Source organism: Lissotriton vulgaris, chromosome 9, assembly GCF_964263255.1.
Source record: "Lissotriton vulgaris chromosome 9, aLisVul1.2, whole genome shotgun sequence".
NCBI classification, from domain to species: domain Eukaryota; kingdom Metazoa; phylum Chordata; class Amphibia; order Caudata; family Salamandridae; genus Lissotriton; species Lissotriton vulgaris.
Window position 1 is genome coordinate 102,512,517 of NC_141697.1, and position 27,148 is coordinate 102,539,664.

Below are 27,148 nucleotides of genomic sequence, written 5' to 3' on the forward strand. Positions count from 1 at the left end.
GTCGTGAGAAATAATTTGCATGTTGATGACACAACCTTTGACATTGAGGTCTTCACATGAAGGCATAACTGTAAAATGGTAGAACTGCAGTAAATAGATGTAAAACGAATAAAGTAACGGGGAGCCCTCCCTAAAGTAACCATACAAAGAAAACAGCACCGACTAAAGAATATGCAACAAAGTGTTCAGTGGAAAATGTATTGTCCTTAAAGAGATAAATTAACTCATGAGCCTAATAAAGCTGCAGTAAAAACAACAAAAATAATCTTGGAAAAAATGTTTGTTACAAAAGGGATAGAGCACTAGAAACGGATAGAAAATGGTAGCTTCTGTGAACTATATGGAGTAAAATGATTTTGAGTTGACGTGCCGGGACATACTTTTAAAACTCTGCCCAGTGGTGCGTCCGCAGCCTCGCCCCTTCTTTTTTGCCTGGCACACTCCCGCGGGAACCATTGCTGCAAACACCGTTACTGACCGCTGCCAGGGGGGGGTTCTGTCTGTGTGTGGGGGGGGTTCTGTCTGTGTGTGGGGGGGGTTCTGTCTGTGTGTGGGGGGGGTTCTGTCTGTGTGTGGGGGGGGTTCTGTCTGTGTGTGGGGGGGGTTCTGTCTGTGTGTGGGGGGGGTTCTGTCTGTGTGTGGGGGGGGTTCTGTCTGTGTGTGGGGGGGGTTCTGTCTGTGTGTGGGGGGGTTCTGTCTGTGTGTGGGGGGGGGTTCTGTCTGTGTGGGGGGGTTCTGTCTGTGGGGGGGGGGTTCTGTCTGTGGGGGGGGGGGTTCTGTCTGTGGGGGGGTTCTGTCTGTGGGGGGGTTCTGTCTGTGGGGGGGGGGTTCTGTCTGTGTGTGGGGGGGGGGTTCTGTCTGTGTGTGGGGGGGGGGTTCTGTCTGTGTGTGGGGGGGGTTCTGTCTGTGTGCGCAAATGCAATAGGTCTCGCATTTGCGAGAGATTAAGCTATTGGCATTGTAAATGACAATGCGATTTATTTATCTGTTTCAAAACCAACACATAAATAAAAATGTCATTTACAATGCCAATAGCTCTAATTTTTGCAAAGGCGAGACCATTACATTGTAAATGCTTGTTTGTGCTTTCCCCGACCTCCTGCTCTATCTGTAGCGCCTTGACACGCTTGGGCAAAGTTCGCACTTTATAAGACTAATATTCATTAATTGTTAATAGATTTAACATTTAAAATTACAGTGCAATAAGCATTGTGGATGAGGTTTAGGGTATTGGTGCAATTTGAGCAAAGCTAAATCATAACAGCCTTTATGCACAGCAGCAAAATAGCACTGTGCTAATATATGTGAAAAGTAGCCCTGAATTTGTTTTCCCGTCAAACTTCATACTGCTATGTGGCTATTTTTTCAGTTCTGTGGAGTTATCATATTTTTGAATATCCTGATCTGCCAAGTCCTAATACACGTTTTCTCTCAGACCAACAGTTTAGTATTGAATGTGACCTACTGTACTCTACACTAACCAGTTATCTGTTTTTGCAGGTTCTTCTAGGACAAAATGAGTGGCTGCCGTGTCTTTGTTGGGCGCCTGAGTCCTCATGCCCGGGAGCGGGATGTGGAGAAATTCTTCAAGGGATATGGACGCATTAGAGAGATTAATCTTAAAAACGGTTTCGGTTTTGTGGTAAGCTGTTTGTTTGACCAATCTGAATTTTGTACAGTTTGTTTTGTGAACTATCCTGAAATTCATAGAGAAAATGCAATGACAGTCTCCTTTTGTTACAGGAGGTGCATGAACCAATCAGATAATGCACATGCTGGAGTGTCACTAAATGACCATCCAACTTATAAAATGTGACTGACTTTGAGAACCTCAGCCGTGTGTTAAAGCCCCAAAAGGAGTACAGAGCCCCCTGCTGCTACTAAAACACATAATTACTATCCAAAAGAAGTGGCGCGTCTCCTTTGCCTATTTCCTGTTGGTGTCCCAGATTTTGTCTTGTTTGTCTCTCCTATGGAGCACTGCCTATTTACAGTTTATTTGACTGGCATCACTGCTTCTGCTTCCTGCTATTCGAACACTATTTTGTTTTTGTGAAGCAGTCCATTAATGTGTGTTAGAGCCACCTCACACGGGTACTTCTCTCCCTATGCACCGTGTTGCTCAATAGCTTCTCCCCACTCCCTTACTCTTGTTCTCGCCCGTGTACTCCACCCCCCCCCACCCATGTTTTTCTCCAACCCCTGTGCTGCTTTCACTCAAACCTTTGCTTTGGCATCCCCCCCCACACTGTAGCTCCCCTCCTGCTTTCTTTAACATTCCCCATGTTGCTTCGCTTCCACACCCAATTGTCGTCTATGCCTGAAACAAAAAACAAAAATATTATACCCTTTTTTTTTTCTTCTCCTACTTTGATCCTTAACTAAAGGGAACACACCCGTGTCATTTTGTAGGAAAGTGCATGTCGTCTGCCAAACGTTCATAGCATTCCACTAGAGCAATAATGGTTTTAAGAAAACTATTCTGTATAGACTGCTGCTTGGTTCGCTGACCACTTGCCAGGAGGTCCATTACAGTAGGAGGGGAAACTAACTGTTGCTGCTTTGTCTAGTTCTGGACTGCTTTTGACCGGGTGGACTAGAACTTGCTTTTGGGAAAAGTTATTTTACTTTAAAGCAACAGTAAATGCAAGTATAGAATATTAAAGCTATGATTTTATTTATTTTTCCCCATTCTATGGGGATGAAAAACCACTTTTTGTTTCTCTCGAATATCCTTTAAGTACTCATGTAAATACTTAGGTTTTCATTTCTCTTGGCCAAAGCATATTACAACAGGAGAAATCGGCCATTTTGAGTAACTTAAAAAAAAGTATTCCATGCAAAAATAGCCGTCGTTAACAAACGCCAAGACAGAGCGCTTCTTTACTAATAAAAATCAGTTGCCTGCTCTTTTGTGTCATGGGTCTGTAGAGTCATTCCTATACATGTCAAAACTCTCTGAAATGGTGCTAACCAGCCTATTAATTTTACTTTCGCAGAACTGGGGAGGGGTATTGGTGGTCGGACTGGGTGGAGGATCATTCGAAGAGCCATGTTTTGAGTGGTCAACAACTAAATTGACCAACAAATTGGGTCAGCAACGCGGATTGCCCGAGGGGCAGGGTGTTCCAGGTCTTGGCTACCAGGTAGAACTTCCTTCCTCTGGTTCTGGTCTTGTGGATTCTGGGGACGGAGGCAAGTTAGGAGGATCGTAGTTGTCTTGCAGGTGAGTGGAATGTGAGGCATAGGTTAAAGTATGCTGGTTCATCGTCGTTCAGAGCTTTGTAGGCGTGAGTGAGGAGCTGGAAAGTGACTCTTATCTGGGAGCCAGTGGAGTTGTCTAAGGTGTCGTGTGATGTGGCTGCAGTGTGGGATGTTGATGCCAGTTTGGCTGCAGTGTTTTGGCAGTTTTGAAGTTTTTCGAGCGGTTTCTGGGTGAAGCTAGTGTAGTGTGTTGCCATAGTAGTCTGCTGGTGATGAGTGCGTGGGTGACAGTCTTTCTGTGGATATCCATCTGAATGTCTTTCGAAGCGGGCAGAGCATGTGGAAGTAGGCTGAGGAAACTACGTTTATTTGGTGGCTCATTGTGAGAGTGGAGTCCAGTATGGTGCAGAGGTTGCATGTGTTGTCTGAGTGGGGGAGATCCCAGAGTCATCCCAGGCTGAAGGGGTGTGTCCCAGGATGAGTACTTCAGTCTTGTCTGCGTTGAGCTTGAGGCAGCTGTCTTTCATCCAGGTAGCAACGGTCTTCATTACTGTCATTTTGAGTCAATGGCTTCTGATGATGGTTGTGAGGGGGGGGCATATAATCGGTGGGGCTCAAGGATGAACCCTGGGGTACCCCATAGCTGATCTCCATGGGTTCTGAGAGGAACAGTGGTAGTCTGACTCACTGGGTCCGACCAGTGAGTAAGGATCGGATCCAGCCCAAAGCAATGTTACTGATGCCGCCGTCATGTAGTCTTGTGACTAGGTTGTGGTGGGAGACTGTCTAAGCAGGTCGAGGGGTATAGTAGGGTGAGGGCTGTGGTCTCGTCCCAGTCTGAGGATAGCTTCAGCAGGGTGTTGATCTCTGCTTGCCTCCAGTCATCTGGGAAGGAGGCAGTTTAGATGAAGCAGTTGATGGTGCGGCAAACCTGGGGTGCGATGACAGCAGCTGCTCTTTGGATGATGTGGTACGGGCAGGGTTCTGTCGTGGTACCTGAGTGGATGTTCTCAAATGTCTTGAGCTTGTTCCCTGTTAGCAGGGTCCAGCAGAGCATGGTGTGTTGGGATGTGGTTTAGTTGTGTGTGTGTGTGTGTGATGGTGTTGGCTGGGGTCTAGGCTGTTGCAGCTCTTTTAGATCTTCCTGATGTGGTGGAAGAAGGTGCCGAGTTTGTGGCAAAGGTCTTAGGAGCGGATGACAAGTCTGTTGTGTGTCGGGCCTGGTGAAATCCTTGACATCGGTTCTTTGCTGTTGGTATTGATTCTGTTTTGGAGGGCTGTTTTCTTAGTGGTTTTCAGGAGGAGGTGGCAAGGTGGCATGAGTTTCTGGGGTTTGTTGTGCCTCCATCTTTTCTTGAGACGTTTGCAGGTGCGCCTAGACTCTTGCAGGGTGGGAGTGAACCAGCTGGCCTTCTTGAAGTGTTTGCCTGCTCTTTTCTGGAGGGGCGCCACTGTGTTGGCGCAGTTGACGATACTTCGGTGGAGGTTGTGTGTTGCAGAGTTGCTGTCAGTAGCCTCTAACTGGTAATTAAGGCCAAGATAGTTTTGTAGATGGATTTTAATATGTAACATGCGGTCTTATACGTTTGTCTTAAATTAGTTGTTTGGAGAGCAAGAGTTTTTAAAGGATTGTTATTTATGAAACCTTATTGCACATCTCATTGCTAATGAGCAAAAAATACATGGTCTGTTTTTTGTTTAATTGTGTACCTGCTGCAATGTGTAATGTGCATTGCCTGTATATTAAAAGGTTTGTTTTAAATGTGCATCTTTTCTGTTTATGCTGTATTTTGAGACGTTTACATGAAGTTTATTTCCATAAGACACTATCCTAAAAATTAATGAGTGACCCAGAAGTGAGCTGCAACAGTGAAAGCTATGCATAGTTGTCCATGTAGAATCCTATTTAGACTGACTTACGTCTGAATTTTAAGTTGAGTGAATATATTTAGTCTGGCTTCATCACAAAAAGTTAAGTGTTCCATGATAGTCACCCGGATTCACCCTGGACAACGATCAGAACTCGCTCCTTAAAGTGAAGTCATTTGTTTCAAGAAAACTGTTAAAGCATTCCTGCTCTGGACAATAGTAATGTCATGCACAATGGTCTCCCAGACTCCACACCATCGTCTACTTAAGGGCATCCTACGTGGTTCAACATGACTCGGTGAGGTCCTGAAAAGGAATGGCCACACCACAACCACCCTGATGGAACTCCACTAGATCCCCTTACTGGCCTGCACTATTTGCTTCATCTACAAAGCCATTTTGGTTAGGCACACCCTGCTCCTTTGGCTGATATGTTTACCAAAGCTAGTGACTTGTACCACCTGCAGCAAGGACACCATGAGAGTAGAACAGTATCTCTATCAATTAGGAATGTCCCAAACCTCCAGTTTATGAAAAATGTAAGACTGTTCTATAAACACCACATTATGATGCAGCAACAGTCGACGACTAGCTAGCCCTCCTATCATGATGACGGTTTCTTTGCCCTTGACCTTTTACACCGTTCCTCTGCTGTTCAAAGTAGAGGAGGGTCCAGAGGTCCTAGAACTGGATATTGATTCCCATTTTAATGGAGAAACTTCACAAGGCTCTGGACTTTTCCAGCCTTGTATTAAGTGATGGTGGGGGCGTGAACATATGTTTCTCTCTTCCATCTAAATCAAATTCAGCCAAAAGGATAATTCCTTATTTGCAACACCCGATAATCATCAAGAACAGTTTGAATAGAAGTAGGGGTTTATTGGCATCAGCCACTTTGTCATTTCATTGTGCAAGAATTTCACCTTTTTAAAAAAAAGTTTTTTTACAAATTAAGCCAGACCTTTCTCAAAGCTGTAAAAGAAAATTGCAATAAGTACAGAGTGTATTGAATTGGTAGAAAGAGAACCCAGAGAGGAACCACCAAGTTCTGCTCGAAGAGAGTAACAGTAAAACAAATTATTTAAGATGTATGTTAGTCAAAGGATAAGAAAAGAACAAGAAGAGAAATTAGACAAAGGCAGGAAAACATAGAAAAGCCAGAAAGAAACAGAAGACAAGGTGTGGTGCTGGCAAAGGCTCGTCTCCAACAAGATTAACTTAATATACTACAGAAGCATGTGGGCGTCCGGTCTCTAGGCAGGCTTAATGAGTTAAATGAGGACTTTCTTCGCCTAATCTCAGTAGGTATTTAGTGCTGCATGACTACTGCCTTACAGCTGCATTTGTGTTTATCATACATAGGAGAAAAAAGCTGCTGCATTTCCACTTATCTATAAAAGTACTCGAAATTGCAGACAATCTCTCTAGTCGTCATTACTGAAATTTGTAATGTAATAGATTCATCTAACCTACTACAAAAATGTTCTTGCTTCAGTACATTAACTTTCTGGGCGCAGATGCATGGAAATGTATCAGTGGACCATGTGTATCAGCACACTTTTGTAGGAGGCAGCTAATTGTGCTTTGTAGTTTTAATTTCTGCTTCGTTTTTCCTGTTGTCTTTTAGGAATTTGAAGATCACAGAGATGCAGAAGATGCAGTCTACGAACTTAATGGTAAAGAGCTATGCAGCGAAAGGTAAATTGTTCACTTGTACCACACTGGTTTCCATGTTTGCCACCATCTGTTTTGTTCCTAAGAGTTCCTTTCCTTACTGTCAAACCATGGTTGTGTGGAAGTAAAAATATATTTTTACTGCAGTTTTGGCTGACGTGTCACCTTAAGTTTGATCTCGTAAGATGAAGCTTACATTTTTTTTTCTTCTTGATCAGGGCTCATGGAATTTTTATCCTTTAAGTATCCTCTAACCTGTATTGCCATGTGTATGGCCGATCGTTGAAAAATAAGTCTGTACTGCAGTGCATATTTGACCACCGCTTAAGTGAATGTTTTGTTTAATTAAAATTTCAGCGTCGGGTTATCTCCAAACTCGGAGATTGAAATCCTGGGTGGGTGACATTGAAGCATCTGGATGGATGTGAATTACATACAGATGAAGGGCAGTGGATAGGAGATGGGGCGCTGGGGGAAAGGGGGGTGGGGGCACGGCAATTCAAGTTACCTCTGAAGGGACTTAAGCGAATTTCAAAAATAGAAATACTCTTCGCTGTGGGACGCATGTAAAGTACTGATAGAAGCGCTTAAGAAAACAGTTGTTTGCTAATACTTTGAATTTGAAATATCCTTACTATTGCACTAGGAAACTGCTTAGGGGGGACTAAATACTGATTTGAGGTTTCGGTGATGATTGAGATTAGATTTGTTTTTAGAAGATCAGCTGCATAAGAATTCATCCAATATTGAAATGGTGGGTGGGCTTTGGTGTGCAAGGAAATATGGACGAAATGTCCGCATATGAGTGCAGAGCAAACAATAAGGAAAATGTCCTTTTTTCATGAAGGTGATATCCATGTTGACTCATGGAAAGACTTTGCCTCTGGTCTGTTAAAACTGGGCAGTGCCTTGGTTCCTCTAGCAAACGTTTCTGCTGCCTGTATGTTTTACTCATGTCGCTGTTTATATTTAGCACATTTTATGGATGATAACTTTTTGTATTTTTTGTTAGGGTAACGATTGAGCATGCCAGGAATCGTAGAGGGAGAGGTGGCTTCGGCGGTGGAGGTGGTGGTGGCGGCGGCGGTGGCGGTGGCGGAGGTGGTGGTGGAGGAATGGGTGGCAGGTTCCCATCAAGATTCGGCTATCGTCAGTCCCGCAGTAATGCTCCCAGGTAATCTTGGTTTTCCTTTTCAATCTAAATATGGTGCAGGCACACTCTAAGCTTCAATTTTAGTTTAAACTTCAGTAGACCCGGTACAATTAAATGTTACGTAAATTTGTACAGTTAAAAGGATCTTGTCTGCTCCATTTAGTCTGAATGGCCCTATTAGTGCTTGCAGTGCTCCTAGAGTGGTCTCCTATTTTGGTGACTATAAATAGAGCACTGTTGCTTTATACCTTAAGTCAGCTACGGTCTCCAAGTCTGGAAACATTCACGTGAACATCAGCACGCCACAGTATCACCTCCCGCCCACAAATAGCCCATCGTCAATCAACCCACCCTCCTTATTTTAAACTTGGGCCCACCAAAACTTGCGGATCAGTGCTCAATCCAGTCATTCTGCTTGCCCCAGTTGCACAATTTCGCAAGTAAGTCTGGTTGCTGTCATTTGCACCATTGCCACAGTTCTCCTTTAGCAGCTTTAATCCGAGTCTACTATCAAGACTCCTAACTTGGGCATGGTATGCACCACTAAATCTCACCCACCACTTTATGGATTTAGCCTTATTCCAGTGCTCCTTTCAATCACCTCCAAGTTGGATAGGCAGTCATGAGATCTCCCCACCCCTTCTTACATCAGTCAATCAAACCCAGAAGACAACTCATTGGACTCCTCACCCATGACCAGTGCACTCGACCAAACCCATCGCCTGGCTTGGATTCCAATGGCCATTTTGCTTTCCTCTGCAGACTTTGCAAACTAGTTCTTCTATAGCCCACAGATGTCCGTCTTTCTTCAAATCTGCCTAACTTTTAAATCTTACTGCATGATCGGCAAAGCATTGTGGTAAGGAGATCCGTGATTTGTTAGTCCTGCTCCGAGTTGAGAAACATCTCAGCTGAAGCAAGCCCCCTCCATTTATGCTCCCAGACTCTGTACTGAGTCATCCCCCCACCTTTTTCAAATCACACTTATTCATTACCCTGCACTCCTCTTTGGTCTTAGCCGCTCCACTCTGTCAGCTTGTTCTTCCATTGCCTCTTGCTTCATCACCCGTGCTCTACATGCCTTCCTTACTTTACCGTACTCTGATCACTGTTAAAGCAGCTTGAGCAACGTTCCAGTATCTCTGAAACTCTTGTGAGACTGCGCCCCATGAGTTGCTTTGCCTCGCTTCTACGGTTCCTTTCAGGGTGGCAGAGCGTTGCCACTGCACAGCACTTGCAGGTGACCACGGGAGCTTGTTGGCTGTGCAGCACTATGGATTGAGTCCCAAGGGAGCCGCCATTTCCGTTCCTGTGGTTGGCATTGCTGAGGAAACGTTCACTTCAGCAGTTCTATATTTGTCTTCTTTTTTTCCTTTCCTCCGCTCAAAGGTTTGAACACACTGCTTCCTTGCACGCACAATTTTTTTCTGTCCACCCCTTTGCCACGATCTTTCTTTTCCTATTTATTTTTTTTCTCCACTGTTTTTCCCAATATTCCTTTGCTCACTTTAGTATTGCCCACCTAGCCAGTGAATTCAGCAGCAGGGTGAGACCTGAGACACCTGCGAGGTGTAGGCAGAGTTAGTTTGGTCATCTGCTACCACCTCAAAGTTGGAACATGACACTCGCCCACCTCAGACGCTGTCGGCTTGTACAGATTCAGTCACAAACTAATTGTGCCAGCTTGTGAAATGTCAAGAACTGCTCACGGTACATACTCCAAAATTGTTCTCTCTTATGAACTTCAACATTTCTTTTTATGAATTGAACGATCTGATCGTGTTACTACAGCCAACCACTAAAATATCCAATCTGTTCCTTGCAAATATCGAGACTGGACTCCTCGGGATGTCTTGGTTGTTGGTATGCTAGCTTAGAAACCAGGTAGCAACAGGGGTGGGAGCTAATTTGAGGGAAACTCACAGCAGATTACAACCTTCCACACAATTGTTCACTTGTGTGGCACATTTGTTACATTTATTTTTACGTTTTCTCTCAGATATGGACCTCCAGTTCGTACAGAACACAGGATTATTGTGGAAAACCTTTCTTCTCGTGTTAGTTGGCAGGTGAGCGTTTAATCGCAGTCCTCTTGTATGACCGTATTTGCTACAGGTTCATATACATTTGTATAAATTGCACCACTATGTATAATGCTTTGACTAAATGTGTGTGGTTTTTATAATGTTCCCTTTCCCGAAGGAAGATCATGGCGAGAGACACTGCTTTATGGGAAATACAATAACTGGAATTTTGAGTACAAATGTCGCCCTGGAGATGGCATATAAATGTATTACCCTGGACATCTGGCGTGCTTCCTTGAGCAGTGACCCATACACTACACTATATACGTTGGTTTTTCAGTATTTCTATGCTTATCTTCAAGTAGGAGTTTAGAGGCAGAAAATTATTGGGGAATTCGCTGATGCACATTACTACCGATTTTACCTTGTGGCCCCTTGAGATGTAAAATCTCTTATTAGTCGGTTTATATGAAGTATGCGTGACATCAGACTGCCCGATTTGTACTACTTGCTGCTCGATTCTTTGAAGCACACATTAGGTTTTATCCTGCCTTTCTTAATATTTAAATTGTACTGCCCAGTTTCATGTAGCAGTCTTTTGATTGACCTAATTTGCACAATTTAAATTTGCAGCTTTTGAAATTAGTGTTTTATCGCAGTCTTTGCGTGCATTGCTTTTAGTGAAACAAAAAGGAAATGCAGGTAATGTCCTTGAGCAGTGGTATGTTCCATTTGTTTTATTTATTTTTTTACTTTCAATGCGGTGGCATTGTGGTATTCCATAACTTACTACTTTCTGACACGTTTTGCTTTCCAGTTTGCGCTGACGTGACTGTTTCCAGCAGTACCGTTTTCATGACGCCCTCAACCACCAACCTCAAACATACTGGCCTAGAGCTTGTGGCTAGGGGAGAAATGGGAAGGCCCTCTTGCAGTTGAACACTTCCCATTTTAGTTTAGTTCTAGGCAGTTGAGCGTTAACTGGCTCTGGAGTTTGTCCATAGATTAATTTGGTCATCCTAATCGGTACTATGCTACTTTTGACCACTGCTGTGGTACATAAATGTTTTTTTTTTGGCTTTTTGTTTCACCTAGATCGATTCTGGTATGTTCTCTCTCGCTCATCCACTTTTAAAAATATAAATATTAACTTTAATGAATTGAAGTGTGAATAGGTGAAAGTTGTTCGATATTGTGTCAAATGTTTGAATGTACACTATCTGAAATGACTTCGTTCATGCAAAATGACCGAGAAACTCAAAAGAACTTGACTAGGTCTTGGAGTTTTGAACTGTAAAATAGCGGGTGTGAGGCTGTAGTCTGGTGGCTTAGAACTCTGGTTGCAGAAGCTTCTGCTGCCTCGCTCCCTCACCTTTCAGTTTCAATACTACCTGGGGTATCAATTTGCTCATTTTCTGCAGTTTTTGTGATCTGCTCAGCAGGTGTCAACCGGTTAACCGATTTGTTGCATGCCCTTTCCAGAACAGCATAGCTAGCTCTTTGATTACAACTTTTGTGATTCAATTTGAAGCTAAAGTCTCTCCATAAGATTGGAAAATCTTATCGACTGTCGAGTTGTCAGTGAAGCTATGTAGAGAAGTTTACCACCGCCTTTCCAGAGTTTGTGGGTCACCGTAGCATTCGCATACTCGTATGTACCACTTCAAAGGGCCCATCTAGAACTCTATATGATGGGGTCAGTGATTGGTTAAGACATGCATTAGGTAAACCTTTTGTGTATGTTTTAATTTGTTTTTAAAATATTTACGGTATTGTCATGATATTTTGCACAATTGCGGAGGATCACACCTGTTTTGATTAATGATGGAATCTCCAAGAATAAAAAAAATGCCATTCAAATAGTGCTAACCAAATTCAATGTGATTTTAAAACATTATATATAATGCGAATACTCTTGTACATTTATGCATTTTCATCCTGGTGATCCTCGGCATATTGATATTGTTAAGGATGGCTCAGTTAATTAGTCTTGGTACTGGTCTGGTCCACAGAAAACAAACTCCAGTTGGGCTTTAATGTAGTAATAAAAAAAATCCTTTCCGGAGTTTGCCTGCTCTGGGTCAAACTTTTGCTCCCAAATATTTTGTTTCCGATTTCAAAAGTAATTATCTGTGGTTTTCTTAATTTCCTATCAAATTACTTTTCTTTAAATACCGCTTATCACATTCGAGCATTTGAAACTTAACATAACAGACTGCAATTCTTACAACATTGCACCAAAAATGTAATTAAACCAGATTATCGAAGCTGTTAATTAGAATTTGAAGTTAATCTTGCTGAAAAGTTGTCGAATGTATTTCTATGTACATTTGTAAACCCGGTTTCAAAACGTTGTACATTTTAAGATGTTGATAGTGCTTGAATGCAGTGAATTTAGACATTAGTGAACTTGAGCCATCCTTTGTAGTAAATGCCTAGAAAATTTATTTTGTTTGTATTTTTTTCCCTCAACCATATATCTAACCAAGTGCATTTTGAACCTCTTTTAACAGCCTTTCTTTGGGTTAACCCTCATTTCTCTTGTGTGGAGGAGCGCCAAGAGTATTGGGTTTCCTATTGGCTGCAATTCTAGGGCTGGGCCTGTTCTGAAGTTTCCTTTTGGTTCCTATGATCCTCCCGTTTTGGCGTTCTGTATCTTGGTTGGCCCAGGTGTGAGCAAGATTGGCTAGCACAGGTCATCCTCAGGTTCTGTAGCCACTTCCGGAGCTTGAATCACGTGGTTTCAGGGTTCCCCTCAGGCTTATACTGGGGATCTGGCACATCCCCCCTGCAGCATGTTGGTATGATTCATTCTTCTACTGTTCTCATGTAAGTGGGAATTTCTGTAAAGGAAGTGCTATTTGACCAGCTAGTATTTGGACAGGCGGCTCTTTGCGCAAGGTACCTTAAACCATCTGATCATGACGGTATCTTGCTGTAAATAGCTTGGGGCTCGTAACTGCTACAAATATGGTACATTTAAAAAATGTATATTCTAAACTAAAATTGACAGCTAATGTTTTTTTCAGCATTTATCAGTCCGTAATGAAATTCTATTTGCATATTTAACGTTGGGGCATGTTACTGGTGTGCATTCTTACTTTTTTCTAGAATATTGTCAGTCAAACATCAGTGGGTTGTTTGGAACAGCATGGTCTTCTGTTCTCCTGCTGTCACTTAAACATTTGCTCACGCTACACCTTTCAGTTAATGAACTGCTCATGGGTTTTAATCAGTTGGGCATTCACTATGGAAACGTATCCATAAATAAAACTTCCGGTTTCAGCTTAGCTACACGAGCCCACTGTCTGTCAGTTGTAGTTTATTATGAGAGGTTGAGCTTTTAAAAGTAAACCTCAGTTTAGTTTACAATTTTTTATTTATAATTAGGATGATGTGCTTTTGTTTTTTACCGTTTTATCTAACTCTTTTCATTTTAATGCAGGACTTGAAGGATTTCATGAGAAAAGCAGGAGAAGTGACTTACGTGGATGCGCACAGGAATAACCGCAATGAAGGGTTTGTTTCAGTTTTATTTCCCCCACTGCTCTAAACTGTTGATGTACTTTAGATCAAATGTATATAAATGCATCCCATGTAGACTTAACTGTTGATATAGTGGTGAATCTAAAATCTATCATGATTTAACCTTCTTGGCTCATTTGAAAAAAGGAAAGACTTGGGTAGCACTCCTGCTGTTCTGCAGGCAAACAAAAGTTCAATTGCGTTTTATTGTCTCTGTAAGCAAAACATTTCCTTTTCAACACCCCAGGAGAACAAGTACTCACTTAATGACGTTAACCTTTTCTACTAACAATAGTGATAAAGCAAACCTAAATTGTAAAAGACCCTCGTGTGAAACTTAATTTCTTGCGCAGTATCACTCAAATCTCCACAAAGCGCAAGTACTTGCTCTCCAGCATGGGATAATTCCATGCTTAAATCCTTCCCGGTTTGTTTAGTAGCACATCCACCTCTTTTGAAACAATGTGAACTGAGCTGGAAGAGCTAAGCTCCCTAACTTCCTTTAGAAGCCACCATTGTTCAGATTTGTACCGCACATTGAGTCCCAAGAAGTGCCCTGCTTTACCTCTCAGCGACCATATCCCTTTTTAGGGCTTGCTGCGGAAAGCGCGCTCTCGCAGAGAGAACTATAGCTGTCGGCTCAGCCGACAACGAGTTGGAATGTGGATACAAGACCTGGCCACGCGCGCAGCGTTGTCCCATAGGATAACGTCGTGCGCTTTTGCATGGCAGACGAAGCCGGATCGCGACACTCGCCTCGTGGAATGCAGGGGGAGTCTGCAGAGGGGCGCGCGGCAGATTGCGACGCGCGCCTTGTGTCGCGCTCGTGAGCTTCTACCGTTGACTGCTCACGTCGCGCGGCCCAATCCCAAGGCGCGCGCCGACTCTGTGCACACTCACGACGTGTGACCCAACTGAGTGCCGCTCTGGAGAAGGACAGCGCAGAGAGGAGTGCTGTCCCAATAGCAAGCGGCCGGGTGAAGTTAACGGCCCGTAGTACGGCCTCGTTGCTCCTGTCGGAGGCCCCCATATGAGTTGGCTGTGACAGCGATGAATCAGCAGAGGCTTGGGGCTGTGCAGAGGCGGTGAGACTGTGGGGAAGCTCTTATTGTGAATTGGGCTGAGCGACCAATCGAAGAGTACATCCGGGGAGACCCTAGGCAACTTTACCCGAACATATGCTCCCAGATACCCGCCACTGCTGTGTAACACAGAGGTGAGGTAAAGAGGGAGGCGGCAATGAGGCGTAGTCGGAGCAGTTATGCAACTCCTCGGGGGGAACAGTCAGGTTCGGTTACGATCGTTCTGTTAGAACCACTGACTCCCAAGAGGTCATCTTCCACTGCATCCCTACGTGAGCCCAAAGGCTGGGGGCTCACTAGCAGGTCCCACTTGCCACACTATTACCCTGCTCCTTAGCTTCAAGCTTGGCCCTGAACCCTCCACTGGGGTGGCTGAGTGAGCTAAAGAATGGTGATGGATTAAACCCAGATCAGCTGACTGGGGTGAGTGTTTGATTTGCTCAAACGTTTCGTCCATTATTCCCTTTTGTTCCGCATTGGCAAAGAAGCAGACTCCTTACTGAACCACCCATCCTCCCTATTTGTGGACTGATTTCTATGGTCAGGGCAGATCACCATCAGAGCCTTCACTTAGAGCGGCAAGGAGAGTTGGAGAGATTCAACCATTTAATGTGAAAGACCCCTTTCTTCACTTTACCATAGACTATCCTCTTACCGCCCAACGCTAAATTCATGCCTGAAGTTACTACTAATTTCCATCTGAATTAACTAGTCCTGTTACTCTCATTCATCCATATTTCGACAACAGGAGAAAGATGCATGCAAGTACATTCTGTTTTATATGTACAAGACAGACTGTGCATTCACCAGGCCAGTGATGCTCCCAAGTATGGCCCGCTGGCTTTACATGAGGCCCCCAGCTGAACGACGGCACTGGGCCTCTGTACTTAAGAGTGCACTAAATTCCAGAATAGCAAATACACGGGCCAGCAAAGCCCCACTCCTGCTCTGCTGGCATAAATGTGGCCCTCTGACACACCACAGACCATATTTTGTGACTCCATGGAAAATGTTTGAGTACTCATGCACCAGACCAACCATTTTTTCCGGCCAGCCAGAAAGGGACCAACATCGAAGGATAGCATGTATGCAATCAATCTGCTTCCATCTTCTGCCACAGTAAAGCATCTGCACCAAGGGAAAGTGAGGGTACATTCCAACAGAAGCATGGCGAATGCTGCTGCGTTATACACTACTATGCCATTAACACCTTGACTGCTAAGGCAATTCCCGCTGGGGGCTGACATCATTTGAATACCATTGTTCATGACGAGCTCAGCTCGTCATAAGCACACAACCAGTGTACTGCATGACGAGCTGAGCTAGTCATGAGCAGCAAAGGGGTTAAGTGACCTCTGCAATGCAGGTACATGGAAAAGCAGGCACATGTTCACAAGCCACTACTGCTTGGTTGTAAACTTAGCGGTGTTTCAATGAAGGTGAGCCACTATCCGGCTTTATTTTTATGTGCCGATTGCTATACAGATTTAAGCATGTGGCTATAGAATTATACCAATGCTGTAGAACTGGAGTGACAAGTATGTAACATTTTAATAAAATCCTTTCCACATATTTCAGAAGGCAAATCTCAACCAAATGGCTTTGCAAAGGATGAGGCTCCACCACATATTTCAGAAGGCAAATCTCAACCAAATGGCTTTGCAAAGGATGAGGCTCCACCACACCTCATAAAATGTACCCCTCTTATCCTTCCATGCCATTTAATCCTCTTCTCCTTACAATCCAGCATCTCCGCCATAAATCCGTCCAGTCTCAGTGGCTTAAACTCAGCTTTTTAAATAATGCCACATTATGAACTTATTACGTGCAAAAGACTTCTTGGCTTTCCCAGTTTTTGCTGATGGGTCATTTTGTTTGAATGCAGAAAACCATCCATAACTAGCACTTGCTAAGCCTAGAGGATGGTTAACACCCCTCAGAGGCAAGCCTTAATTAGCCTTTGGTTGTTTTTAAGTAGTGATAACTGACCACTAGTAATAAGAGCTAAAGCTATGTTTGCAGAAACCATTCTAATTGAGTAGTCATTTAAAACTAATCCGTCTTACTTTTCTGAACTTGTTTCGTAGATCAATGACAATCTTAGCCTGCATTAAAAAAAAAATATCCATATGGAAGTTTTTTGCATACAGATGGTGACCAAATTTAACTGCATATGACTTTCACGTTTATGCACGCATATCAACATAGCACTTGTGCAACATGAATAAACTTGATGTTTCTAATCTGGATCCAAATCGATTACTGGGTGTTGAATTGTGGGGGATAAAGCCTGGCTCATTATTTCTTTGACTAGGAACATAATGGCTTTTCTTTCGCTGAACTGTCCTTTTCTAAAGCTTCGGTTCTGTTACCTTTTACAGAGTTGTCGAATTTGCTTCCTATACTGATATGAAGTCTGCAATTGACAAGCTGGATGGGACCGATCTGAATGGGCGCAAAATTAAATTGGTGGAAGATCGTAAGAAGCACAGGTATGTAAAAACATAATAGATCCACAAAAATGAAGGGAAGAGATTGAGCCTTCCGTCATTCTCCCACCAACTATGCCATTCACTCCATGAGAAGGACGTGTAGATGGGGATAATAACACAAATGTTTATTTATATGTATTACTCCGTAGGGGGTGGGCCAGCCAGTTAATCCTAGTTTAAAAAAGAAATTCTTTGCCTTAAGATTTAAAGAAAAGCCAAATTCCCCTAGACTTGTGAAAAAGGAAAAGTGAAAAATCATGACCCAATTTGGGAATCCCAAAGGGGTGTAAATACTTCCCTCACACATTCAGCGTGGCATACTTCATCATAGGGCCGCTGCGACTCCCTGGTGCAGACCAACGTCCTGAGAGCTGAGAAACAAAGAATATAAAGAAAAATCTTAGAATGACATGATCCTAACTTTGGGACAGAGTGGGAACCCCAACCTATAGTCATACTTCAAGGTACGGGAGTCTTCTAATTGGCCACTCTTATCCCTCCAGTAGGACGCGCTATACAAATGCACCCACACAATACATTTCCACGGGCCGTCCGTAGAGGCCCATATTGATCTGTCACTGGGTTGTCCCACAGTCCCGTGGGGGGGAGGGGGGGGAGAGTATGGGGGGGGGGGGTAGAGTCTTAGAGTGGCAGGAGTATAAGTCCCTCTATTGAACCACTGTGCTTCAGAGCCTGAATTTAAACAGCGTGACAGCCCTCGAGGCGCAGCGTTATCCAGTTAGTAGTCTTCTGTCAGTGGGTGGCATTAGATAGGCCCACGGGGGACGATCAGTGTACCCCTGGTTTGTAACTAGCAACTGAAACAGTAACATGAGGACACGTTGTGTGCTTTGGCTGCAGAGAACAGATACATTTATCATGCCATGCCTAAACGTTTTTCTTATTTATGCAATTTATAGAGCGCGCAAATACCCTTAAGTATAATACTCCTGCCACTCGAAGACTCTACCACCTGCCAATAAGGCCAATACCCCCTCCCCAAACTGACCCAGAGTCTACATCCAGGGTCAGCTCTCACCTGACTTTTTACTGGTAGCTGCTGCATGAAAAAGGGCCAACTCAAATCACTGGTGATGCACCTCCACCAGATAAAGCATAAGCGAATAGATGCTACAGGCACAAGAGTAACCTTGCAATCTGCCATTTATTGCCAGATTGCCAGTTCCATTTGGTTACTTTCTTAAATGTACTTTCAGAAAACTTTTTGGGGCCCTGGGTAGATACTTAAAACAGGACCATGAAACGGTGAAAACAATGGGTCCATACAAACCCCATAAGACCACTGCCCTGACCCCAAAAATTCAAAAGGCAGATGTAAAGTTGGGTTCCCCCCAAAGGTTCTGCCACCACCAATGAGCCCTGACTTGCCTCTCATTCACCTGATCACATAATACCAGTCGTGTTTCATCTCAAGGGTTTTCTCGCTTCGTGGAAAGTCACCTCTGACCAGTGTATTTTGGATATTATCCAACCTGGTTATTGTCTGGAGCTCACATCCACACCTTTCGACATTCCAACTCTCAAACCCAAACATTCCCCACAACAGAGGTTACTCTGGGAAGATGTCCAAGCACTCCTTCAGAAAGGAGCCATAGAACCGTGCCTCACCATCAACAGAGTGCAGGAGTTTACTCTCTATACTTCCTTATCCACAAAAGGGAAGGGTCCCTCAGACCAATTTTAGATCTCAAGCCACTAAAGGAATGCATTCTCTCAGAGCACTTTCACATGGTCACTCCTATCTCCAGCCTCTTCAAACTACGGTCAAATACCAATTCGGAGATGGGCCTAGGCTAACCTAACCAAGTGCTGCCACAATACAATCCTTTCAGGCACTCCTTCCTCTAATTCAACCAAATCATCAAGTTAGTCAAAATGGTATTCCGTAAAACGCCATAAAAGTACATTGATAGAAAAATATATCTGTATACACAACTTAGTAACACATTTCAACACATTTTAAAGGCACATAAAGACAGTACAGATAAACTACATATTTAAAATACCACTAAAGCTGTTCATTGAAATGAGACAGATATTTGTGTACTTATGAAAGTCTATTTAAGACTATATTTTCTTAATACCAAATGCACAGCAAATAAATTTAAGGACTGCACATCTACTGACTCTTGTAGATACCAGAAGTCCAATTTATATAAATGAAATGTTTAGGCCATAAGACTGCCGGAACAGTTATATGCTTCCTAGGCATAATGGCCTTGTGCATTTCTATAGCACTTCATGCCAGGTTACACACACACACATTACAGTCCTGCTTAACGCACCAATAGTCTCAAGGGGAGGTCTAGTGTAGGTCGGCCTTCTAACATGCCACTCTATGGTGGAACACCAACAACTTGTTAAAAGACCAACCATTCCTAGACCCAGTTCTGCAATATCGGATGCCTCCCTTACGGCGTGGGGAGCACATTCACAGAATTTGACAGTCCAGCGTCCGTGGAAGCAGTCAACGACCTCTCCACATAATTCACATAGAACTAATAGCTGTTCACCTTGTGTTGAAAGCTTTTCTTCCTCACCTAATTGACTAGGTAGTCCTGATCAAGACTGGCAACATGACAGCCAGGTGTTACCTTCAGAAACAAGTGAGACCAGATCCCCCTCCTAATTCTCTCACCTAGCCCAGAACATTTTTGTAAATGGGCCCTATCATAAGATCCAACTCTTGGGGAAAACTTTCTGGAAGTGGACAACAACGTTGCTGACCTCTTCAGTAGGATGCAGCAACAAGTGGGAACTCCACACACAAGTCCTCCACAACTATTGGCATTGGGTACTACCAGAAATGAACCTCTTTGCTGCTTCAGAATGCCCAAACTTCGCCACCAGGTTTCCACACCCACAGTCCAAGTGCAATTCACTATTCATGAGTTGGTCAGGGATATTTGTTTATGCTTTTTCTCCTCTCCTTTTTAGTTTGTGGTTCAAAAACTTCGACTGACATCACTCATCCTGGTGGCTCCCACATGGGAATGACAGCCACGGTTCACCACCCTCCTCAAACACTTGCCAACAGACAGGACCTTCTCACGCAGAGCCAATGAGATCAGTCACCTGGATCCCAGATCTCACAACTATGTGATCTCTCATGAGGTCCTAAAATTTAGATGGCTTAATCTCCCACTAGAATAAATGAACATACTCCGAGGCATGCCTGTTGCTTTGCTAAATGGAAGATATTTGTTCATTGTCATTCCACATTTATTGTTCCCTTGGCAGACAAACTACAAGACTTCTTGCTACTGCTTTCACATACAAACTTCTGGTTTATCTTTCAGAACCATAAGACACCTAGCAGCTGTAGCCGCTTAGCTTTAGAAAAGGCAACCCGTATCCCTATTCTGAATTCCTGCCACTATCCTTCATTGAAGATCTTAAGTCATTCCGTCTCTGGTCTCACCAGTCCTTATATGGAATCTTGTATAGTAATAACTAGATTAATGGGCCCTCCATTTGAGCTCCTGCCCCCTGCAGTTTCTATCCTGAAAGGAAACCTTTTTGGTCACCATCACTTCACACTGCCACACTAGATGGCATGTGAATCGACAGCACTATATGCCAAAATAATGCTTACTAGGTTAGTAACAATGCCCTACTGAGTGAAACCTGTTTAGTAAATTCATTCGATATCCTGCAAGGACACAACTGTTTAACACTGACCACAACAGCAAAGGCCTTGGGGCTGTTTCACTTGCTGTTCCCAGATTCTGGCGAGCTCCTGCCGCTCTGCTACTGGACTTCCTGCAGAACTTTAGGAAGAAGTTAACACTTTTTTAAGTAAAATCTCCAAATAGAGGTTCTGTGAATTCTAAATCCCATTACTACATATCCAGCACATAATATGCCAACAATCTGCAGGCTGCCATTGCAGGTTTCAGTCATTGAGACTAAAGGGAAGTACACCTAAATATCAGGGTATGAGGCATTGGGCTAAACGGACTACATGCACTGCCCGTCTTCTGCTAGTCAGAGGTACCTTTTTTGAGTTTGTTCTTCTGGGTGGTTTTTGGTGTTATGCCTGATGGTTTTTTGGTGTTATGCCTGATGGTTCATTTGATTACGCATGTGGGGTAGCTTTCTCCTTTCCTTGAACAATAGCCAAGCACTGGAATTGTGTGTTGCTGTAATTTTATGTTTGGTCGGTAGGTCGCCACATGCCATGCTGTAAAGCTACCACTTCATAGAAAACTGTGAACCATTTTGCATGCATTACTAATCTTACTTGTTTTTCCCCCAACAGCAGGTCACGTTCAAGAAGCTATTCAAGATCTCGCAGCAAGTCAAAATCTGCAAACTCCTCACGTTCACGCTCCCGATCTAGATCTGCCCGTTCTCCTCGATCTCCCCGTTCTCCCCGTTCTCGGTCTCCTCGACCTGCACGATCTCCTCGACCTGCACGATCTCCCAGCCGTTCTCGATCTCGCAGTCGCACACCTGAAAAGAAATCATTGCAGAAAAATAGCCACTCTGATCCCCCTGCTTCTTCCCCATCTCCGCGTCCGTCTAAAAGACGATCTCGCTCCAGGTCAAGTTCAGCAGATAGCCGTAATTAAATGTTTTTGTAGCAATGGATGAGCGTTTTAATTTCTGAATCCCATTTTTGATAGTTTTGAGAAGCTGGGGAGGCTTTTGATCGGGGGCAGGGGGTCAACTGAGAAGAACTGATTAGTGAATGATCCAAACCTTTTCACATTACCAAAGTGCCTGTATTCCTTTAGTATTAAAGTAAGGTAGGGCGCATGAGTCCAGTGGTTGAGCCCTACTACCTTTTCTTCATATCGCCCTAGTCTACAAGTAGATAGACCCAGAATTTTAGCACCAAAACATTAGTTCATTTCTTGCATAAAAAGGCCACTATCCCTGCATGACTATTTGTTCCTACCAACATTTTTGGAAACATTGTCAGTTGGGCAGTTTTCTTGCAAAGAACTACAACCTGTTTTTTTAATGTTTTTTTTTTTTTGGGGGTGAATTGGCTCAAAAAAAATCCAATTCCAAAGAAGGGCCCCAGGCTGTTCATAGGGCAGTGGTTGATAGGTGCATTTTTTATGCAGACCATGTTGCATGTCCCATCCTAGTTCCATGATGACCATCTGATACATTCCTGAATTGGCAAATTGGAGAAATTATATTTATATTTTTTCTGTTTCTTTTTTGTTTTATATTCTGTAAAAGCACTTGTAGTCCAGGAGGGTAAAACATTAACATTGTGGCTTTGCCTCCACCAGATCTGTTACAAGTAAAACCTACACTGGGACACTGTTCTCAAAAGGCAATGGATACAGTGGTGTAGTGCAGATTTTAAAATGCACGGACTACATTTTGGTAATGTCTAAGGGTTAGTAAGGCAGTTTTGTTGTAACGTGCTGAATGTGCGATTATTTGTTCACTATGTATTTCTACTGCAAATATTTGCTGTCTTTGCAAGCATAGTTCATTGTGATTGGTAATATGTTTCCTTTTTTTATTCTGATTTTGTGGGTGGGATGGGTGGAAAGCTGTTGAAGTAGTTTGTAAAACAGAGACCTATTTATGTAAAAAAGTAGAAATCTTAGTGAAATAAATAAATCCCCCTGCTTAGGCCTATTTTATTCCAGTGTTGCATTTATTTATTGCACTGCATTTGTGTGTATCAAGAAGTGTAATTATTTGGAAAATGTGGGTATCACTCATACAGGTAAGTGATGCGCCTCTGACATAATTTGGTAATGCCCAAGAGCATCCTGGAAGTTTTTCTGTTTGTCTGGCTCACTCGAGTTCTGTGCCATTTCAAAAGTCCCACTGGACAGAGCCAGAGGACAAGTCTGCAAAGGCCCAATTTTCTCCTATATTTGTCCACCCACCTTATTCCCAAACATATGTATCATTTTAAAAGCAAGCGATCTGAATTAATCTTTTATTGAACAATTTACGGTTTGTTTTAAGCTTATTCAGTCTGGTATTGGGGAATATTCTTTTTGGAATTCTGCTTGTGGTGGAATGTTACGTTTGTGACCAGTCCAGTATTAAGCACACATCTGATGTTAAATGTGAGCCTATATGTTGCAAGTACCCTTAAAAAGCTGTTGTGCAATGGCCCACCCTGTTTCAAGTCTGAGAATCACCAGACTCCAAAAAGGAGATTGGGATATACTCCTTGAAAGTGCACCAGAACTGTTGTTCTCCTAGCCTGGACGTTGTAATGAACATGCATCTGTTCAAATGTTTGACTGTTTTTAGCAGGATACTGTATACCAAGACAACAATGTTTACACTAATGTCCTTGGCTCCCAAACACCAGTGATAGCTAGTCTAGCAGTCTAAGCGTAGCTCTTGGGAGGTGGTGTGAAGGTCTCAACATACCAAAGGCTGTTCACTAGTCACTGTTCAGTTAATAATGCTCCTCAAAATAATGCTTTTTATTTGGCTACGTATTGAAGATTTGCATGTTCTAAGCTTTGGCTCTGTATAATGCACCAAAATGAAGTACACTGTACAGAGTCCAGGCAAACTTCAAAGGAGTTGCAGAGGCACAAATGACCTCCCAAATGCTCTGTTGTGGTAGTGTGAGCGAGTAGTTAGGCATATAAGAGGGTAGTTAGTTAGGCATATAAGAGGGTAGTGCTAAGCATTTATTAAGGATACAGAAAAGGGGGTGGTGATGAACAGAGTGTCTGAATTAAGCAGACCACTCTTACCCAGTCCGAAGATCAGGGCTTGATCCATCACCGTTATTTATCTCACTGCCCCATCCCAGCTCAGAACCTGGCCATATGCAAATTAGTCTGTCCCTGGCCCAGTGCATCATGGGAACAGGGCAGACTAAACTACTAAGCCAATTCTTCACCAGAAAGGAGACAAGTTACCGGGGACCGGTTTCTGGCATTTCAGCCTCTTCGGCCCGGCTTGCTTGAATCCTGATGGAGCAGTGAGAAAGGGACTCATGTCTGAGTATACCCTGCCACACCTATAGTGGCCAAAAACGATACAGAAAAGGGGGTGGGTCATTTATTAAGAGCACCGATATCATATACGTAGAGCACAATGGATAAAAGCGTTCCTCACCTTACTCACTATCTCCACCACCAGGAAATCCGCCCATGGCCTAACACTGTCCACCACACCATCCCAACTCTTCCCAGCCAGAGCAACCATCACTATCTACAACAACGGCATTATCTTAATTCAATCCACAGACCGGAACCTTGACCTATTCGACAACTTGTTCCCCATTTTCAAAGAATATATCTCCAACCCTCAGACTCCAATCCATCTGGCCTCCAATCCTAACAACCTTGACTCCACAGCGCCTCCTACCACTAAAACACACAACCCCCCCCTCCCCCCAGTACTCTACTCCTTCACCCACCCGCTCCAATCACCTCACATCCCTCAATCACAGGCGTAGATCACTCCTCTTCTGACATCCTCCCCACCCCCTCTACCCCCCAACATAACCCTCCCCTCCCACTTCCAACTAGACTCTCAGAACACCCCACCTCCCTTAACTACACTCCCCTTCCCCACATCAGGACCTTCTCCCATCTCTCCCCCCCCCCCCCCCCCCATTACCAGTCCACACCACCTCACCTGCACTCCCGCCACCCCTAGCCCTCACCCATCCATCAACTTCTCCCCCACCCATTCTCAGTCCCCACTACCTCACCTGCACCCCCGCACCCACCAGCCTACACTCATCCCTCAACTTCCCTCCCCATCCTACCACTTACTCCCGGCCCAATAACACCAACCCCCCTACTTATACTCACACCCCTCCCCCCCACCTTTCCTACCCCTCTTACCACCAACACCCTCACCTATACCACTAACCTCCCTAATTCAACCACTCCCTTCCCCCCCCAACCTCCCTACACTTCCGAACACCAACCCACTCACTACTACCACCAACCCCTGCACTAACACCACACTCCTCCCCACTCTAGTAACCTATTCACTTATTCACCCTCGGGGCCCATCCCCAACTCCTTTCCCAATCCCACGCTGGACATGATTATGTCCACTCTCCTCCAAATCAAAGATCTCCACACCCTCAAAGAGTTACTATTCACACAACCAAGACACCCCCTACCCACCACCTCCCCACCTAACAAATCCCCCACCCATCCTACTCACCCTCTCACACAAAAATCCCCACACTGGACCTCCATCCCTGCTCGCAATCCCACCAACCGCTCCAGACGCACCATCAATCCACTGTCGGACCACGACATACGCACCCTCCTCCGCTCATATGACCCAGTTCCCCAAAACCACTTAGCCACAAAACACCTTTCTATCCCCACGATTCATTCTAACCCCCTTAGGCACCCCACACAAAACGGAGGCTCCGTCCCAAATACCCTTAAAGTCCCCATCACTCTAGAACCCTCTACCACCCTCTGCACCCCCAGGCTCAATTGCATACTTCTTAACTGCAGGGCAGCCCCTAGACACTCCTCCGACATCGCTGATCTCATCAAAACACTGGACCTTGATCTAACCATTTTGACTGAAACCTGGTTAACTGAATCTTCTACACCTATCGTGGATATTCTAATTCCCCCCCAACTACCACATCATTAGACTTGATAGGTCCAGCAAGACAGGCGGTGGAATCGCATGTATTTATAGGAGCAACCTCTCAGTTACTAGTCACCTTCCCCCCCCCCACCCCCCTTACCTCCTGTGAATACATCCGTCTCGATGTCATCAGCGAGAGCAAACCTGTAAGGTCTCTACACGTCATCTACCACCCACCTGGGGACAACCTCATCTTCACCCAACAACTCATGGACACAATCTCAACCAATTCTGGACGGCAAAACACTCAAATTTTCCTTGGTGACTTCAATCTCCATTGGAACGGTCACAATGACGCGGTGGTAAATAGTCTCAAAAACGACCTCAACGCTCTTGACCTCTCTCAAATCTGCAACAGCCCGACCCACGATTAAGGCTCTATCCTCGACCTTATCTCCAAAGAGAACTCTACCCAATTTGGGTCAATCCAACCCTGTGACTGGTCAGACCACCACATTATCACGTTCTTCATCAATGAAAGTTAAATTTAACCCTGTTCAATCCACCAAATCCAAGGTCTGGAAAAGGGACCTGAAGAAACTCTTTACCTTCCCACAGCTGCAATCTCCTCCTTCCCCCTGCCGGCGCTTTTGACGTTCAATCTTTGACCGACCACTACCTCAACTCTGACTTCAATAATCAATGAGGCCGCCCCCTTGCAACTGAAAAGAGTCTCCACTAAGAACTCCAACCCATGGTACGATGGTAGACTCAACGAAGATAGACGGGCTATGCGAATGGCAGAGCGCACCTGGAGATCAGCCCCTTCGGCACTGCACCTAAAAAAAACTCTGAAGAAAAAGAAACGCCTACTTCAGGAAAATCAAGTGCACAAAATCAGATTTCTTCAGCCTCCAGCTCGACCAAGCAAAAAAAGGCCAAGAAAACTGTTTTAACTAATCAAAACACAATCCAAGGAACAACCCCAACAATCACATAGCACAATGGGCGATATACCATCCTGTGAAGACTTCTCTGCTTTCTTTAATTTAAAGACTGACATAAGGAGCGATCTCCTCAATGACGTAAGCCTTTACTCCAACCTCCACAGCATAACACCCACTGAACCAAAAAACAATGCTGCATGGTCAACCTTTGACACTTACTCAGAAGAAACCATTGACAAACTGTTCAGCATATTGAAACCTTCTAATCACCTCACAGACCCCCTTCCTGCTAACTCTGTAAAGGACTTCATCCCATTGCTCCTCCCACTCTGGACCAAAATTATTAAGAGTTCACTTCAGCAAGGACTTATCCCAAACTCCCTCAAAGTTGGACAAGTCACACCTATACTCAAGAAACCAACAGCTGACCTAAACAATTACCGTCCTATTACCAATATTCCCACCCTTGCCAAACTGTTGGAAAAATGCGTACAGCTCCAATTGACAAAACAAATTGATCAGTTTGACCTCAACCCTCATCAATCAGGCTTCCGAGCAGGGCACAGTACTGAAACTGCAATGACACACAATTGATGACTCCCTCCAAATCCTAGATCAAAACGATACCTGCCTCCTC

General features: G+C 44.1%; 1 protein-coding gene across 2 annotated transcripts in view; it reads left to right on the forward strand.

The window, feature by feature from the left end:
• The window catches only part of LOC147689670 (serine/arginine-rich splicing factor 5-like), a 35,365-nt gene extending 12,709 nt beyond the window's left edge, over positions 1-22,656 (forward strand). For both annotated transcript variants that reach the window (XM_086937133.1, XM_086937134.1), the window contains 7 exons: positions 1,501-1,642; positions 6,701-6,771; positions 7,760-7,921; positions 9,900-9,969; positions 13,370-13,443; positions 16,913-17,023; positions 21,306-22,656. In XM_086937133.1, the coding sequence (XP_086793259.1) occupies positions 1,517-1,642; positions 6,701-6,771; positions 7,760-7,921; positions 9,900-9,969; positions 13,370-13,443; positions 16,913-17,023; positions 21,306-21,618 (927 nt within the window). In that variant the 5' untranslated portion in view covers positions 1,501-1,516 and the 3' untranslated portion in view covers positions 21,619-22,656. The remainder of the gene's footprint in view (positions 1-1,500; positions 1,643-6,700; positions 6,772-7,759; positions 7,922-9,899; positions 9,970-13,369; positions 13,444-16,912; positions 17,024-21,305) is intronic.
• Positions 22,657-27,148: the final 4,492 nt, after the last annotated feature.